Source organism: Trichomonas vaginalis, chromosome V (genome assembly GCF_026262505.1).
Source record: "Trichomonas vaginalis G3 chromosome V, whole genome shotgun sequence".
NCBI lineage: Eukaryota > Parabasalia > Trichomonadida > Trichomonadidae > Trichomonas > Trichomonas vaginalis.
Window position 1 is genome coordinate 4,132,798 of NC_067207.1, and position 18,223 is coordinate 4,151,020.

The 18,223-nt window shown below is 30.6% G+C and overlaps 5 protein-coding genes and 1 non-coding gene across 6 annotated transcripts; 2 read left to right on the top strand and 4 right to left on the bottom strand.

Moving 5' to 3' along the window:
- Positions 1 to 77: 77 nt before the first annotated feature.
- Positions 78 to 3,653, top strand: TVAGG3_0275770 (regulation of response to stimulus; the record flags this gene model as incomplete). Its single annotated transcript, XM_001327741.1, has 1 exon — positions 78 to 3,653. The coding sequence occupies one exon, from the start codon at positions 78 to 80 to the stop codon at positions 3,651 to 3,653; it is 3,576 nt and encodes a 1,191-aa protein (XP_001327776.1).
- Positions 3,654 to 6,241: 2,588 nt separating this feature from the next.
- TVAGG3_0275780 lies at positions 6,242 to 6,315 on the bottom strand. Its single transcript has one exon. It is a non-coding gene; the product is annotated as a tRNA-Asn (tRNA).
- A 3,766-nt stretch (positions 6,316 to 10,081) lies between these two features.
- Positions 10,082 to 11,091, bottom strand: TVAGG3_0275790 (uncharacterized protein; the record flags this gene model as incomplete). The annotated part of the gene is made up of 1 exon (XM_001327742.1): positions 10,082 to 10,960. The coding sequence occupies one exon, from the start codon at positions 10,958 to 10,960 to the stop codon at positions 10,082 to 10,084; it is 879 nt and encodes a 292-aa protein (XP_001327777.1).
- A 260-nt stretch (positions 11,092 to 11,351) lies between these two features.
- On the bottom strand, positions 11,352 to 11,858 carry TVAGG3_0275800 (oxidoreductase protein; the record flags this gene model as incomplete). The annotated part of the gene is made up of 1 exon (XM_001327743.1): positions 11,352 to 11,858. One exon carries the CDS (start codon positions 11,856 to 11,858, stop codon positions 11,352 to 11,354), a length of 507 nt encoding a protein of 168 aa, XP_001327778.1.
- A 180-nt stretch (positions 11,859 to 12,038) lies between these two features.
- TVAGG3_0275810 (oxidoreductase protein) lies at positions 12,039 to 12,254 on the bottom strand (the record flags this gene model as incomplete). Its single annotated transcript, XM_001327744.1, has 1 exon — positions 12,039 to 12,254. One exon carries the CDS (start codon positions 12,252 to 12,254, stop codon positions 12,039 to 12,041), a length of 216 nt encoding a protein of 71 aa, XP_001327779.1.
- A 1,874-nt stretch (positions 12,255 to 14,128) lies between these two features.
- On the top strand, positions 14,129 to 17,398 carry TVAGG3_0275820 (armadillo (ARM) repeat-containing protein family; the record flags this gene model as incomplete). The annotated part of the gene is made up of 1 exon (XM_001327745.1): positions 14,171 to 17,398. The coding sequence occupies one exon, from the start codon at positions 14,171 to 14,173 to the stop codon at positions 17,396 to 17,398; it is 3,228 nt and encodes a 1,075-aa protein (XP_001327780.1).
- Positions 17,399 to 18,223: the final 825 nt, after the last annotated feature.

Here is an 18,223-nt window from a genome sequence, read left to right on the forward strand (position 1 = left end):
CACTTATCACAATATTTTAGACCGGAGAAAATGAAACATATCAGTCACATATTTCATTCTCTCATGTTAATCATAATATGAATCCAAAATCAAGTGGTGTTGAAATCACTGACAACGGCGGTGGGAGTTTTACTGTCACAGTCGAGTCTGGTACTCCCGATTTTACATTTCGCGATCGATCAGACGTTGTATCAGTCAATACCGTTGGTTGCACTAATTTACCAAGTAATTGTTTCTACAACTGCACATTTCGCGAATTCACTGCAGACCAATCTCTCACTACTATTGGCTCGTATGCATTTTACAAATGTAATAACTTAGAAACGATAACAACACCATCTATGTCTAAAATCGAAGACAACTCATTCTCATTCTGCACAAAACTGAAAACATTATCATTTCCAGAAAGTATGACATACATTGGGGACTCATGTTTCACAAACTGCACTCAAATCACAGATCTTTCATTTGGGGGCAGCATCACACACTGTGGAAGTTCTTGTTTCTCAAACTGCGATTCACTGATTAATTTAACATTCAACAACATTGATCTTAGCGATAATTCATTGAGTGGAATCACATCTATCGAAAACTTTGTTATTAAAGGAAGAATTTCTAAAATCAATTCAGCAAATATGGATCCATTAAAAAACTATGTCAAGAAAATAGAAATAAACCAAGCATTTCCAGATGAAATTTTTGGCAAAGCAGATGATTACGAATACGCAAATTCGGGTTGGAGTACTGTTTATAATACAAACACAGACTTATTTTCAAATTTTATTAAACTTGAGTTTTTTCAAGTAAATACAAACTTTTATTATGCAGATAGAATTTTTAACAACTGTCCATTATTAACTCATTTTATTATTCGAGGAAGTTTTTGCCATTATATATTTTGCTGGGATGTTTCTGAATGCAGGGATAGGCCATATGAAGGGGCTCGTTCTTTTCAAAATACACATATCAAATATATAGAGGTTAATAAATTTTTAACAGTTCTTGGTAGTGACTTGAACTGGTTAAATGATGCAATTTATATTAATATTTCTCATTTTTATATCCCAGATGAATTTGGTTCTAAAGGATACTCTGGTAGACCTCCTTTCATTCCTTTATCACAGAATGTTAAGGAAATATACGCATCATCAAGATTTTTTTATTATATAATTCTTCCAAATGATCTTCCATATTTAAACATTTTAACAATTAATAGAATTGATTATTCAGATGAGCTTGGTTATACATACAGATATGATATTATTCAAAATTCTAACCCTCTTTTATTTCTTAACTGCTCAAATGCCAGGAATCTCAAAGAAGTGAGATGTGCCAACAAATCATATGAATTTGATATAGGTTCATATGGATTTTATAATTGTTATAATTTAGAAGTCATTGACCCAAACATTAATATCAGTGGTGAATGGATTTTTTACAATTGTTCCAAATTGAGAGAAATCAGTGTAAGTGGTACATTATTACCAAATGCTATTTCAAATTGTGAAAATCTCAAACTAATTCATTTTAATAATGTTTCATTAGAGGAAACAAGTTGTATTTCCGAATGTCCAAATTTAGAGATATTAGATTTTTCTAAAGTTTCATCTTTCTCAACAGTGCCAAATTCATTTCTCGGACTTAAAAATATCACAGTTCTTCATCCATTGAGATTAATAGGTTCTAATTGGATGAATGAAATAGAAAATGTGAGTGTAATATTACCTAAAGGGCTTTCAAATGTGAATAATAATGCATTTTCAAATTGTCACACCTTAGTTAATATTGATATTCAAGATGTAACTACAATAGAAGAAAGAGCATTTTATTCATGCACTTCTTTGAAATATATAAAACATTCTAATCATATTATACAAATCTCAGATTATGCATTTTGGAAATGTACATCACTTTTAGAATTTCAATTTGGAGATCAAATTCAAACTATTGGTTCCTGTGCTTTTGCTTATAATATATTCCATACTATCACTATTCCTTCATCAATCCAAACTATTAGTTCACAAGCATTTATTTACTCGAGCAATCTTGATACAGTAATTTTTATGAAATCACCATCTATAATCGAAACACAAATTTTTTCATCATGCAATTTATTAAAGAATATAACATTTGTTTCATCCGATTCCGACGTTGAAATCGCTCCAAGTGCATTCTCCGACAATCCGAAATTAGAATATGTTCGATTGCCGTCTACATTGAAAACTCTAGGCGATTCGTCCTTCATGAATTGCGTTGCTCTTCCTACCATAACAATCCCAGATTCAGTCACAACAATTAATAATAAAGTCTTTACGAACTGTAAAACATTAACATCCATTCAACTCTCAAATACATTAACAACAATTGGTGAATCAGTTTTCATGGATTGTACTTCTCTTCCTTCAATAATAATTCCAAATTCAGTTACATCAATCGGAACAACAATCTTCAAGAATTGCATCTCACTAACAAATATTGAACTCTCGAATAACTTGGCAACAATTAGTGTTTCAGCATTCATGCATTGCACTTCTCTTCCTTCAATAACAATTCCAAATTCTGTGACAACAATTGATAATTCTGCTTTCATTGACTGCACTTCTCTTAGATCCATTCAACTCTCAAATAGCTTGATAACTATTGGTTCCAAATGTTTTTATAATTGCGCAGCATTGGACCAATTAACAATTCCTGACTCTGTTGAAATTATTGACACTGAAGCATTTTCAAAATGCAATTCATTGAGTAGCATCGTTTTATCATCTTCATTAAGAGAAATCCGATCATCTGCATTTTTCAGATGCACAAATCTTAACAATGTTGTTATTCCTAATTCAGTTCAAACAATTGGAACTAATGCATTTATGAACTGTGAAAATATGAAAACATTCACATTCAACAACAACATTCGAGTTATTGAAACAAGTTTGTTTGAGAATTGCTATCATCTTGAAACGATCACATTACCAACTTCTACAACGACAATCAAGAATCGAGCATTTTATTCATGCCGAGATCTTGAAACAGTAATAATGAGTGATGGTGTTACAGATATTCAAGAAGAATCATTTTCACAATGTACCAGCCTGAAAAATATTAACTTACCAAAATATCTTCGTCAAACAAAACGTAATATTTTTAATAATTGCCAATCATTAACAAACATTACATTTCCCGAAAATATTGATAGAATAACCAGTTTTACATTAGCATACTGCTCGAATCTATTAGAAATTACAATTTCACCTAATTGCCAGGTTCTCACAGATGCATTTAAAGGATGCATAAATATCAAAACCATCAAAGTTGGAGGAAATGCAGTATTTTCAACTAATTGTTTTGATTCATCTATAAATCGTAGTATAAATATTTACTATAAAGGAGTTCAAGATACAACTAGTAATGACCACAGAAATGAAGTAAATAGAATATATTATAAAATATTTGCTGGTTGTGGATATAAACCCGATTCTTATTGCGATATAACAGTTGGTAAACCAACTGAATGCAGTCCTGTTTGTCCCCAATGTCCAGATTTCCCTCAATGTCCCCCTTGCATTCAAAACGAATGTCCTAGTTGCAACTGTTTCTTCTCAGCAATCAAAAATGGACGACATTCAACAATAATCTTTCTTCTTGCTAGAAATAGATAAGTAAATTTTAAGTTTATAAAATTATATTCTTTATTGCAAGTATATTTTTCCCCTCTTTAAACTTGGTGTAAGAGATTTCCTATTTTTTGCATTAATATTTCTTAGATAAGGCAGAAATTGACTTATTCCAAAAAGAAAAATACAAAATCCTAGAATATTACAATTAACCTTAGCCATCAATTTGAACAAGATACTTCTTTGATATGGCTAACTATGAGAATGTTCTCTTGCCTTGAAAATAGTTTATTGAAAAGAAGCTCAATCTAACTTCATCTGAATAATAAATAGAAGCTTTATAATGTTTATCAGTCTAGAGAGACCAGGAGACAGAGCATATGGGATACTACAATGTCCTCTACAACGAAAAAAGGAAGAATGGTGGAAAAGCGTAATCGGGTAAGATAAAGGAAGATTAAACAGGAATATGAACAAAGTTTCAGAAAGAATGGATTGTGAAACGGAGTAAGTGTTTGCATTATTATACGAACTCGTCAATCGTATTGATAAGAGGTTCATTTTTCTTAAATGGTGGAAGAGCCCACATCTTATGATTATCTCATAGAGGCCAAGTACCGCAACATACAGGATGTTGCTGTAGCCTCTACATCCAAAAGGGTTACAGGGCGGAAAAGAGAAATCGGACAAGACGAAGAGTATCTCAATCTCAACTTTTCTGTAAAAAGGGTTATTGGGCCGAAAAACGAGATTGGGATTCTTTGAACCAAATAAAATGAAATGATTAGTATATTGGTCGCTAAAGAGGCCGAAATTCAAGTTCTTAGCAGGATCCTAAACTTGAAATCATATTATTCGCGTGTAAACCTTTCATTTCACTCAAATTTTGAGAGAAAGACGCGAAGAATATGATTTCAAGTTTAATAATTAGTGAGAACGAACAGCGATCAAAAATTGAGAAGATTTTTGCGGTTATGATGGTTTTCGAATGGCCATCAATGAGACAAGTTTTGGGCGAATTTAAGGCTTTCAAGACAGCAACGCCCGGTTTGCTCAGTCCCACACACTCATATAAGATCAGCGCGATCACCATTTTAGGAGGATATCCAAAACGAAACAAGAAATCTGATTTCTTTGAAAAGTTTTTTTCCCTCGAAATTATGACTTACTGATAGCTTCTTGGTGACATGCAGAGCCTACACACAGACTATCCAAAGAAAAAAGTAAAAATTCCGAAAATTCTTTTTGATATGGAAAAAGAAAAAAAGCTCCTCCCGTGTGGATAAATCAAAGTTTATTCGAAGGAATAAAGTTATTGCCATTGTATGTTCGGAAATTAATTTCACGCAGTTTGTAGTATGTGTAATATGAAATCTGATTTCTAAATCTTTTCTTGTCTTTTTAACACATCTTATTCGGCAAGATGTGTTTCAAGACGATACTTGAGAGAGCTATCGTCTGTGTACTGAAATGAATCTGAACGAATCTTCTCATGGAATCTAAGTTCCATATAAACGACAAAGAAATGAGTAATGAACGGGAGGTAAAGGCAAATGCAGTCTCGCTCTGCATATCAAGCCGGCAGCCCACGGGAACAGCTGCCCTCACGGTCATTTGCTCATTCAAGCTACAACGGAGATGATCATCGGCGGCACCCCGACCATAAGTGCGGTCTACATCTCTTTCGCCATTGGGTGTTAAGAGGCTTTGTAGGTTTTTGCATTGTGTTTGAAGGAAAAGAGAGATTATGAGGTGAGTTTCAACAGGAAACATATACAGTAAAGATGTAACTTTCTCGTTGTATCTCTGAGTTTTTGTTGCATTATCAGAAATCTTAAATCTTATGATCAGTCTATAGAGACCAAGGGACGCAGTATATGGGATGCTGCAATGTCCTCTACCACCAAAGAGGAAAGCAGGGTGGGAAAGAATAATCGGGTAAGATAAAGAACAAGGTCTCAGAAAGAACAAAATGTGAAACGGAGTAAACGTTTGCATTATCATATGAACTCGTCAATCGGATTGACAAGAGGTTCATTTCTCTTAAATGGTGGAAGAACTCACATCTTATGATTATCTCATAGAGGCCAAGTACCGCAACATACAGGATGTTGCTGTAGCCTCTACATCCAAAAGGGTTACAGGGCGGAAAAGAGAAATCGGACAAGACGAAGAGTATCTCAATCTCAACTTTTCCGCAAAAAGGGTAATCAGGCAGAAAAACGAGATTGGGCTTCTTTGAACCAAATAAAATGAAATGATCAGTATATTGGTCGCTAAAACGGCCGGGATTCCACTTCTTCGCAGGACCCTTATAATGCTTGAGAACGAACAGCGATCAAAAATTGAGAGGATTTTTGCGGCTTTAACGGTTCTCGAATGGCCATCAATGGGACAAGCTTTGGGCGAATTTAGGGCTTCTAGGACCGCCACGCCCGGTTTGAACGGTCCCCCGCACTCATACAAGATCAGTGCGAACACTGTATAGGAGGATATCCAAAATGGAACAAGATATCTGATATCCTCGAAAAGTTTTTCCGAATTTCGACTTACAAATCGCTTCAGGGTGGTGTACAGAGCCTGTAGGCACACTATCCAAAGCAAAAAAGTAAAAATCTTCATATCGAAAAAATCTCCTCCCGTGTGGATCGAACACACGACTTCCAGATTAACAGTCTGACACTCTAACCAACTGAGTTAGGGAGGATTACATTTAAAGAAAAAAATAATGAATTAAAAATGAAAAAGCATTAATTTGAATTGTTTACATTTTACAAGAAATCATTAAGGATACCCTTACGTGTCAGATTTTTTGCGCATACGAAGAAGTCATGCTAGACATGAGCTATAAACCTGAAATTTTAGCAACATATTTAAAACTTTTTAAACACAATACACTTTAATATCAAGAACAAAAAATATTCTTTAGAAATTACATAATTATTTTATGTGAAATCTATATAAAAACATATTTTGCGAGCGTAACTTTTTTCTTAAGCACCTTATATGACTGATAAACTGTGAAGGCACATAATTGTTAATTCATAGAGTTGATATGTTTCCAAAATTGAGAGGAAATTTGAAAATTGAATACCCTTTCAATTCAATTTTCAAAAGATATCAGCTCCTTCAATAATTGAAGGACGATTTTGATCATTTGCTCTTAAAACAAGTATGCCATGGAGAAAAAAGTTACGCTCGCAAATCTGAAATATAACTATCATATAAAAAAAATTAAATTTTCTAATTTTTTACTCTATAGATATTATTGGCCATTTGTGTAATGCATAAAAGTTTATGTCATATGCATACATTTGGAAGTAGGAGACGAGGGAAATTACTTCTATGAGGGACTAGGATTTTAAAAATTTCTCTATCGGACTCACCATTCAATTTCTCGAAATTAAAAAAAATCAATAATAGCTAAAATGTATTATGCAACAAATTTTCATGTTACACGGTATTTTTTGAACTTCATGACATGAATTTTCTTTATATTATTTTTTTTTTGGATTTTCTATGATTTATGCGATAGGCTGGAACAACATTGTTAAGTGCAATGATATCATTTATAGAGAATCTAAAACTTCAGCATTCAGAACTCGCAACCACAAAAATATTCATTTGCTAAGTAAGTAAAGTTGATTAAGTTTCGACACTTAGCTTTTATACGTAAAACCAAGTGTGTATTGTTATTTCTTGTTAAATTATTGAGAAAAAAATAAATTGAAGAGAAACGATACTGATTATTGAAATAATATTGAGGGTAGCTGCAGATTTCTTCATTAACATGCCGAAATTTGTTAATCTTGGTTTTCTTCATAAAATCTGTCGAAGCAGAGATTGAAATAGAATCAATCAGAGTATCCTGTAAATAGACTAAGCATGTAAATCTAGAGTATCCTGTCAGAAAAAATAGACTAAGCATGTAACCCTTTTTTGGTCATAAACACTTTTTACCACTTAGTCATACAGATGATCATTAAATTTAAACGAGCACTTTTTGTCAGAATTTATTCTTTTACAAAGACAGAAGATTTTAGTATTATTTAATATTAGTGCTGTAGCAAAATTCAAAAAACGGTGAAAATTCAGTGAATTTGTGAATTCACATTTTTTTTTCGACATTTTTCTTGATATATCCATGCACATTAAGAACACAGCTTTGATACGCTTAAAAAAAGCATATTTCATATGAAATTGTTAAAGAAATAAACAATTTATATAAAAATTGCACTTATGGGCAGTTTAGATATATAATTTATATATAACATATATACAAATCCATAGACAAAGTGCAATAACTACAATGTTGTAGAAAATTACAGCAGAAATACTGACTTTTTGAAGGATAATAAGAATTCTTCTAAATGTTGTATTTTTATAATTTGATTGATTTTTTTTACTATTTCATTAATCTTTTATGAATAATAATTATTTTTAATATATGTGCTATTAAAATTTCAAATTTGACTAATATATCTAAGTTATCTGAACGAAACATTTAGAAAATATCATACTTACATTGAAATAGCAAGTAGAGCATATTAATAGCAAGTTTCTTGGCTTTATATCTATCATCTATTGTTGTTTGATCAAACAAAATTCACTCTATTATATGGTGTCAATTAATTAAAACAATTTTTAATAGTTATTTATTTAGTGCGAATAAGTGCAAACTCATAAATGAATAACTTAATAGTAGAAATGAATTATCGGATATAAATCTCACATTTTGTCCATCAGAAATACTTTAATTGCATACGCATAACTATTAGTAATACGTCTGGAGTGTCAATTAATAACAATCCCACAACAAGTAAAATTCAGATTTTTATTAAACTTATTTTTTCCTAAAAGTTTTCTCAAATTACTATATATACATATGTGGATAAAATAATAGTAATATTGTAAAAAATTAGATAATTTTTTTTATTTGAGAACCTCTCAAAAGTTCATTCAATTTATCAATTGTTTCAGTTTGATGTATATTCATTTCTGGAGCCTAAAACTTTAGCAATCATGACAATATCATATTCTCTTTCTAACTACGCAATGTAAGGGTATCCTTAACTAAGTAATATATTAATTTGCATAATAATTATTGATATTTATTTACTAATCTAATAAGAGAGATATTTTTAATAATCAAGAACATCTTTTCGGATTGTTATCTTTTTTCAATAAATTTCTACTTATATCAGTATTCATGAAATACCATTAAATGTGTTATGAATATTATAAATAAATTATCTTAGAAATTAAATGCATTCAAAAATATTTTGAGAGGTTAAATTTGAATGCACTAATAATAAACAAATCACATTTTTTTTGATTCTGCAAATTATCTAACATTTAATAAATCAGAATAGATCATTATATTATTTCGCAATTGAACATTTCAATTATTTTTTTTTCTCTGAATTAAAACCGGTTTTTGAATTGATATATCTCAAATATTTATGAGAACATAATTATTTACTGAAATTTGCTTTAACAACTTAGGATAGAATATTGCGACTAATATGATAATTAATAATTCTTCTTTTCAAAATATATCTTATCAAATTTGTGAAAGGATATTTCAAAAAGAAATATTATCTTTCATTATTCACTTAATAACTTTTTTGGATTTGGTTCTGATCTGTTTAATAATAATATTTTCCCTTCTCGTTTTCATTTTTTTCAATGGATGTTTCACCTTCACAATTATTTTTTTAAAACCATTCCTGAAATATAATATTCATACTTCTTGTTTCAACTAGTTTTCCTTTTCAACTGAAGATTATTCAAATAGATATTCAAATTTTGAATCTTGTTCTCATTAAATAATTTCTCAAAATTTCCTATGGATCATTTGTATCCAAAACATATTAATCACAAAAAGAATGCAACTGGTTTCTTCCTATTTTCGAAAGAGATAAGGAGTCAGATCCATAAAGCCTGTCCATTTTTCTCACCGCTTGACATTTCGAAGGTCATATCAGAACAGTGGAAAAATTTACCAGAATCAGAAAGAATCAGATATCGAGAGATGGCTAAAAGCATAGTGATGCAATCCACCACAGCCCTAAATGCTAAATCGCCCCCTATTTCTATTACCAAACAAAATCTTATCCCACCAATCGAAACATTTGGTATTTGCCCATTGTTTGAAAATTTACGATATTTTGTGCCTACTCCACCAAAAATTATGGCATAATTTAATTTTCATTCAAAGTTAATTTTTGTCTCTCAATATATTTGTATATAATAGATATAAAATCATGCATAACAATATATCAACATATTTTTCATTTTATATTAAAGGTTCACCTTTTTTGGTTGCTATTGCATATAAGGTTTTGATATTAAGTAATCTCCCACAACATATATTAATTTTTACGATATGTCAAACGCGTTTTGATATTTTACTAAATATGAAAATGTATTATTTAAATAGATTTTTATATAGACAACTTACATAACAAACTTTAAATATCCTCTACATCTGCAATTTCTTCGCTCGTATCCGCGTTTAAAGCAGATATTCCAAGACTTGGAGAAGAAATCATTGAATTTTGATGAGCGTTATCGGCCCTGACAACAGTTTTTGAACTGGGCATATCCTTTTCCTTATTTAATTTATTTTTCTTGGCAATTTCTGTGACAATTTTATCAGTTTTTGAATAATTATTCTCTTCGCGTCTTTTATCTATTTCACCATTATGTGTACTTCTATCCGATTTTGTTGACCAAATGGGCAATTGATTTGGGTGTGGAAAATATAATGGTTTTAGTGGAGGTCGTCGCGAAATTTCTATACTATTCGACAATCTATTACTTTCTTCACAGGACAAACGTATGTAATCCCGATCCCAAATTCTAGGTGGCCAAAATGTGGGAATATAATTTTCTTCAAGATGAATTTTATATGTCTTGATTCTCTCCTTTTCTGATTGTAATAATTGACGAGAGTGCTGTGCTTGAACAATTTCAAAATTCGATAATGAAATTTCCGAATTTCTAGAATTCCTATTTTCAACCTCAAACATTTCGAACTTCAAGTGATCCATACTTTGATTTTCTTCGTATTTTATCCAGTCAGGTTTATTTCTTTGGAAATATGGTATGAATTTTTTCTTGAAATTAATTTCATTTGGTTTGGTCTCTGCTGAATTAGCATCCTGAATTATCCTATCATGTTTTCGAGATGTTGAGTCTTGCGCTTGACTTTCATTTGCTGATAATTGAGGTTGCTTTGATTCATTTGTGGATTCTTTCGGAGAAGAATCATCACCTATATTTGTTTCCTTTATGTTAGGATGTTCTACCCTGGTAGAATTAAGAGCATGAGATTCCTTATTATCCATGATTTTTCTCTGAAAAAAAAATATTTCAATTATTTTTTTGGCGGGAAAATTTTATTTGAATATTCAGAATTTCACATGTAAATTTTCTCATATTTTGTTTTACCATTTTGTATAGATTATTTTAATTATTTTTCTTTCAAAGTTTGTCATTTTGATTTGCACTAATACTTTAGCAAAATCCATATCACAATTCCTTGTTTATTCGAAATACTTAAACTCAAAGAAAAATGATGAATCAATATTGCAATTTTATTCCGGCTAATAAGATAATGATCAAATATCAAATACTTAAAACGAAATCAAGCTGTATAATATAACCAAACATTAGAAAAAGGAAAAATTCAAATTATTAAATTTTAAAATTCAATTTTTATGACAATAAAGTAGAATTTTAGTAACCATCACCATAAATATCAGAATTCCAGAATCTTCTTGGGTCGCAGTATCTAAAAGCTCTTTCTCTTCTTCTTAATCTTTCAACTTGATCCTTTGTAAGTTCGAAATCAAGGTGATTGTTCTTGTAAATACGTTCTGGAGTAATAGACTTCGCGAGAAGTGAAGCACCTGGTTCGATTGTTAAGAGGAACTTGAGTTCAACTTCGCCAACTGTTTTTCCTGTTTCAGAAGCAACCTTAACAAGCTCTTCATCCTTAATAAGAACTGGAAAATCTGATGTGGCAGAATCAGCTGTTCCAAGTGTAGAATAGCCTGTGAAGATAATTCCTTCTTCATGGCAGTACTTACGAAGTGGTCCTTGCTGATGGTAAAGGTGGAACTCGCACTGGTTTGTGTAAGGAATAAGCTTTGCATCAGAATGCTTGAGACGTTCAAGCATATTGATTGTAAAGTTAGAAACGCCAACGTGCTTTGTAAGACCAAGGTCAACAAGCTTCTCCATGGCCTTCCATGTATCAACAATTGATGTCTTGTTATCGAAGAAACCTTCAGTTTCAATTTTATCTGGAGCATTGAACTGAGATGGACAGTGGATGAGGTAAAGATCTAAGTAGTCAATGCCGAGATCTTTAAGTGTCTTTCTGCAAGCTGGCTCGACTTGTTCTGGTCTGTGCTGATCATTTCAAAGCTTGGAAGTAATCCAGAGCTGCTCACGCTTAATACCCATGTCCCAAAGCTTCTTGAAGGCTTGGCCAACAATATCTTCATTGCCATAAACAGCTGCACAATCGATGTGGACGTAACCTGCCTCCTTTACAGCATAGACAATGGCGTTGACAAGATCATCTGAGCGTGGTGATTTCCATGTACCAAGACCGATCGAGGGAATACGATTCATTTAAAGTGAAGTCATCAAGTATTCAATTTATTTTGAATGGAGAGAAAATTTTTCAATTATCGTAGCTATAAAAATATGTCAAATACTCATTTCCAATATAATATTCCATTCTTGTAGATGCTTGAAAATGCAGTGATTCTTCAAAAAAACTGATCTGCTTCATCTAATGATTGGCTGGACAATCTCAGGTATCGAAAACGAGCGGTTTATTAACTGACCAGTGTAATCAGCTTACTGGTGTTTACTATAGAGTATTTTAACATAATCTTTTACTTGACAGGTGTAATGAAATCGAGTTGATACGAAAAGAAGACTTTTTTTCGTACTCCTCTCAATTTAATAATTTTCGAAAATTGAAACTTTTCGCTTCAATTTTCGAAAATTAGGGTTTTAATCAACTCTATTTTGAGCCTATGTTTCTTTGTTAATTTGTAAACTTCAGAAAATTGAGTGTGGACCCAGCTCAAAATTGTGTTGATTAAATTTTTTTCCAGTTTTCGTACTTTTTTACAGAGTATAATATTTGATGTCCAATGTTTGCCTATGATCAGAACTTGTCTTTCTCGTGCTCATATTTCAATTTCTGGTCTATACATGTATCAATTCAAATATCATATTTGAATATTTACAATTATATAAAAGATTTTACTAGTCCAAGCATAATGTTTTGTGCAAAGTACAATTTCATTGTGTTAATATATAAAACTTGATTTTTAATATTCAATTTAGCATCTTTTTTAAAATAGAGCTTTGAATATAGGCATATATGGGAATGATATGTACTTGTTATTGTAAGTACATTTATTGTTATAAATTTACTCAATTATCTTAGATAATGAAATAAATATAGTATTATATAAAAAAGAGTGTTTATTCATTATAAATAGAGTCCAGTTAAGCAAATATTTTATCCGTAACGGATAAACCCTAAATTTGCATGTTTGAATTATTGAGATCAAATATTTGCATGCAATCAATAAATTTGCTGCAAAATTATAATCTCAAGCATGTATTATTTTGAAACAATAAAGCATCAGAGAGCCTTTTCACTATGATCTTTCAGAAAATGAAAGAACATAGAAAATCTGCCCTTTATAGAGATGCCCTGACCTCAACAAGGGTCAGAGCCTGTATCTCTATGTCTTTCAGGGCCGAGATAAGACGATATCGTCAATGATGCGCAAACATAGAGCTACTACTCATAATTATGAAGACTACCAATTGCAACCATATAAAAACACAATTTTTAAAAAGATATTATTATTCAACTTCCTGTGATACGGTGTTTTGTTAAGATTTCGTAAATTAATGTAAAACAAGTATAGATCTATCATGAGCAATCATACGATAGTAAATATATTGCTTCCATACTAAATTCAATTGAGATTATCTTGACATTAAACTTAGAATCCTCTCAAATCCAAGAAGATAATCACAATACAGCTATATTTTAATGCTGCTGTATAGCGAAAGCTCTATATGAGTACCGAAAAAAAAAATTGAGAGGGAGTACGAAAAAGTAATCTTTTCCCCAATTATTTTTTTTCTAGACTCATAATATATGTGCTACAAAATTTTTGTTTGAAATGCGATTCATTAAAAGCAGAATCTCTTATGTAAGTTCTTATATGAAGCTATCTACATATTCATCTTTGTCAGTAACTTATTTGGGACTTTTTTGGTTCTGTAATATAGCATTTCTAGTTAATAATTTCATGATGATTAGAATATAATTATACATGATAAAAATAAAGAGCGGAAGTCCACTGCGGTCTAATACTAGCTTATACACAAGGGGAATGAATAACATGAACAAATTGTTGGCAAATTTAACACATTAACTATACTTTTAAATTCGATTCTATACGCGTTATGCTTTATTGTTTCGAAATATATTGAGTATTTTTGACAATTTTATGAATGATGAAACTTTAGTTTCAATCCTTTCTCGCTGCAACTCTCAAGATAATGATATTCGTGAAGCTGCAGAGTTAGAGAGGAATGAACACCTCGAAACTGATACTAATACTTTTATAATTACACTTTTCAATCTAATTCTTGCTAATTCTTATCAAGAACTTATGGATTACTTTATAATAAACTTATATACTATCTTCAAACGACGAATCCAGCTAATTGATTTACAATTTTTTCAAGATTTTTTTCAAATTTATGATTCAAATTTTTCCAAATTAATTAATAACATCTGCAATGGTGATAATCAAAGTCTCCGAACCCAATGGTTCATTGATCTATATGCATTACTGCTTTCAGATGTTCATAAGTTATTTCCTGACTCAGATTTCAATGCAAACTCAGTAATTGAAGGCTTACAGAAGAATGTATCGCCAAAAGTATTAGTTCCTATCATTTCCAAAACGCTAGATCTTTCACAAGACATATGGAATTTTGATCTTGGCTTTTTACTCCAAATCATAAACGAACACGTCTCTTTCAATGCAGAAATCATCAAATTATACTTTTCTATTATAAGTAAGATACCAGAAAACGAAGAATTCAAAGAAATATTTCCTTCTATTCTAAATCTCATGAATAATGATATAAATGTCGGTCTTACGTCTATACTGAACTTCTGTGATAGTTCTTCACCATTTATTTCATGTATCATCACTGATTTGGCAAATTTTATTTTAGATTTGCTTTTAAACCAATCTGATGAACAAATAGGTATTACATGCTTAATGATATTAGAATCCATGGCTACAAACAACGCAAAATACGCAATTTCGTCAAAAGATTTTATTTCATTAATTTTTGATAACTTTGTTTCATTTTTTAACAATGCAAACTATACAGAACTAGATGATAACTCATCCACAATATATTCACTTGCTTTAGATACTTGTAAAACTGTTTTTGAAACAATTAGTTCAAATTCTTTGGAAAAAATCGATTCTTTGTTCGATTTTGTATCAGAAAATAACGATTATTTATTCGGATCCCTCATTACAATGTCAAATTTAATGGTTTTTAAATTTCCAAAAATTATTTTTTTATTAAACCAAATAATCCAATATATGGAGAATGATAACATCAGATTTGCTTTGTGCATGCTATTATCTAATGAACAATCTCGTATAGTCAAAAGTTCTTTGAGATTTCAAATTTTTCAAAATTTTATGGAATTTTTTTCTGAAAACGAAGAAGAAATATTAATTTATTGGCTTCTTAAGACTGTTACGACTCTTCTCATTGGCTGCTATTGTCCGGAAAATGAAGAATTTTTATTTAATTATATCCCGAAAATTTTAGAGGCTTTTGACTATAAAAATTGCCAGACGGAAAGAGTTATATCATGTCTTGTTGCATTTCTCAGTTTAATTTATCAGAAATTGACGAAATCAAAAGAAATTGAAGAAATTGTTGGAAATTTTAACCAATTGTTTGAAAGATATCAAGATTATGAGATGATAAGAGCTGAAATCATTAAAGAAATACCTGATTTGTTTCAAGCTTATAATAATCCAAAAAATTCTCAAATAATTTCAGAAGTTGCTGCAGAATTCTACAATGTTATCAGTCAGATATATACTCTGAATGCAATACCACCCCAATATATGCAAATTTATGCTGATTCTCTGCTAAAATTAATATCTTTTATTGATGACCAAATTGACAATTCTTTTATGACCATCTATCAGTCAATTATTAAGATTATTGACCAAAATCTGGTTTATAATGAAGCAAACCAAGAAATTATTGATTCATCAGCTTTATTCGTGGCCCAGAACATTAAAGAAGGGACAAAATATACAATTGAGAAATCAGTTGTTCAAATGATCCTCGAAGGCTTTGAAATTCTTCTAAAAATTGCCCAAAAAAAGAATTTCTTTTATTTTCTCGTAGAAAACAATTACAAAGTCTTTTCTAAGCTCATAAATACATGTATGTCATTTGTTTCATCAGATTATTTCTTGGAAACGCTTTTTAAACCTTCTTTGGAACTTTTAATTATTTTGACCGAAATTTCTTTTTCACATGAAGAAAATGAAGCGAATTTCATGAAAGAAAACATTATAAACATCATGAATGACGTAATACCGAGCCTTACTACGCTTCCAATCCAAAAATCAGAAGATTTAGTTGATTCTATCAAGAAATTTGCCAAATCTACCAAAAATTTCATGGACCAATACGACCAAATGAAAAGTGCCCTCGTAGAATTCGCTATCGTCCAAGTCCAGAAATTTTATAATATTTGGGAAACTTATCGCGACAATGACGACCCTAATTTCAACAAATTTGAGTTGATTGATAATTCATTTTACTTCAGTTCCATACAATTAATGGGAGTTATTCAAAAAATTGTTCCAAATTTGATAATCCAAGAATTTATTAGCAGGATCATTCCAAAAATCGAAAATTGCAAGGATGATTTAGAGATGATGTCTGTTAATAGCTTGTGTTTGATGAAATTCATGAAAAATTCTCCAGATTCTTCAATTTATTCTGAATATCGAGAATTATTGTTTTATTTCTTGAATAGATACATTGAATTAGGTGAGAATGAAGAAGAGTATTATGATGATAGCTTTGGCTCATTATATCGATTTTTGAACGAATATTTCCCAGAATTATTTAAATTAATCCTTAAAATAGATCTAAGTAACGAATTGGCATCAGAACTCTGCAACAACCTAATAAATATAGCTCAGAGCACAAATCTATGCAAAGAAACTGATTTGCCGAACTGTATTTTCCTAATTTACTACAAATACCCCGAAATTCTTCAAGAAAACCAGTTCGAACAAGTCTTCAAGTACTGTACATTCACGTTGGCTCAGAGCTATAAAGACGCTGACGATCCAATGACGTATCATTTTTGGAGTTTTTGGAAACTTTGTTTTCAATGGATTGAGCGGTTTCACTCGTTTTTCCAGATAATTTTCACTACAAAAAAAGGAAAATTTCCTATAATTTGGAAGGTTTTTCACGCTTTTACCTTCTCTTATATTTGCGAATCTGAAGAATTCTACGATAAATATTACGAAGAAGTTTTGAATGATTTCAGGAACATTTTATCGAAATACGAATTTGTTCTTCGTCTTTTTAAACTGTTCTGTCAGAAAGAAGAACAAAATACTAAAGTACAAAAGCTTTATCATGCAGTTTGTAAAAATTAATTCTTTTACTCTTTATTTATTCTTTAATTTTCCTCCCTTTCAATATAATTGAACGAACTTTGGAGTAATATATATATACACATGTTTTCCTCCCTTTCAATATAATGGATCATTCAAATTAGAATAGTGCAAAATTTTTATTATTCCATTTGCAATGTGAGCTTTCTTGAAACCTAAATTGTTTTAGAATCAGTCCATGCTTACTAGCCTTTAACAACAGTCCTTAAAATAGATTTTTTGAATTTTATTTTAGTGGCTGAATAGTACTTTCCTGTTATTAGCTCATACGACGAAATAACCTACGATATTATTCGCTTTACACAACATAAAATCTATCAAAATTTCCAATTTCTTTCCGCATAATATAAAAAAAAACTACTGAGACTATAAGTTTGACATATATCCTTCACAATATGTATTATGTAAGTCGATTTTTTTTTAATATGATAATTACTTATAAGGAAATAGCTATCTGATGATATAGCCTAAGTAATAAAGAATTAAGCACAAAATATTATATATCGGTGATCAAAGTCAATATTTCTCCTTTTCTATCTATCAATATGCATATTTCAATGTATGAATAGGTAGATATTGAAATATTAAGGGAAATTTATTTTAATGAAACAGACAAGTATGTGGTAATATGTTTGTACAACTGTAATATTAAAGTACTCAATGAATAAACATTAATCATTGAAACAAATTTAGGTTAGTTTAAAGGGTGAGAGCTGATACACTTCTCATGACAGTCTTGAGAACTTTAAATGTAAAGAACTTCTTTTTATCCCAAAAGCGTCATGTGTATCTTTTTTCCAGGCCAAA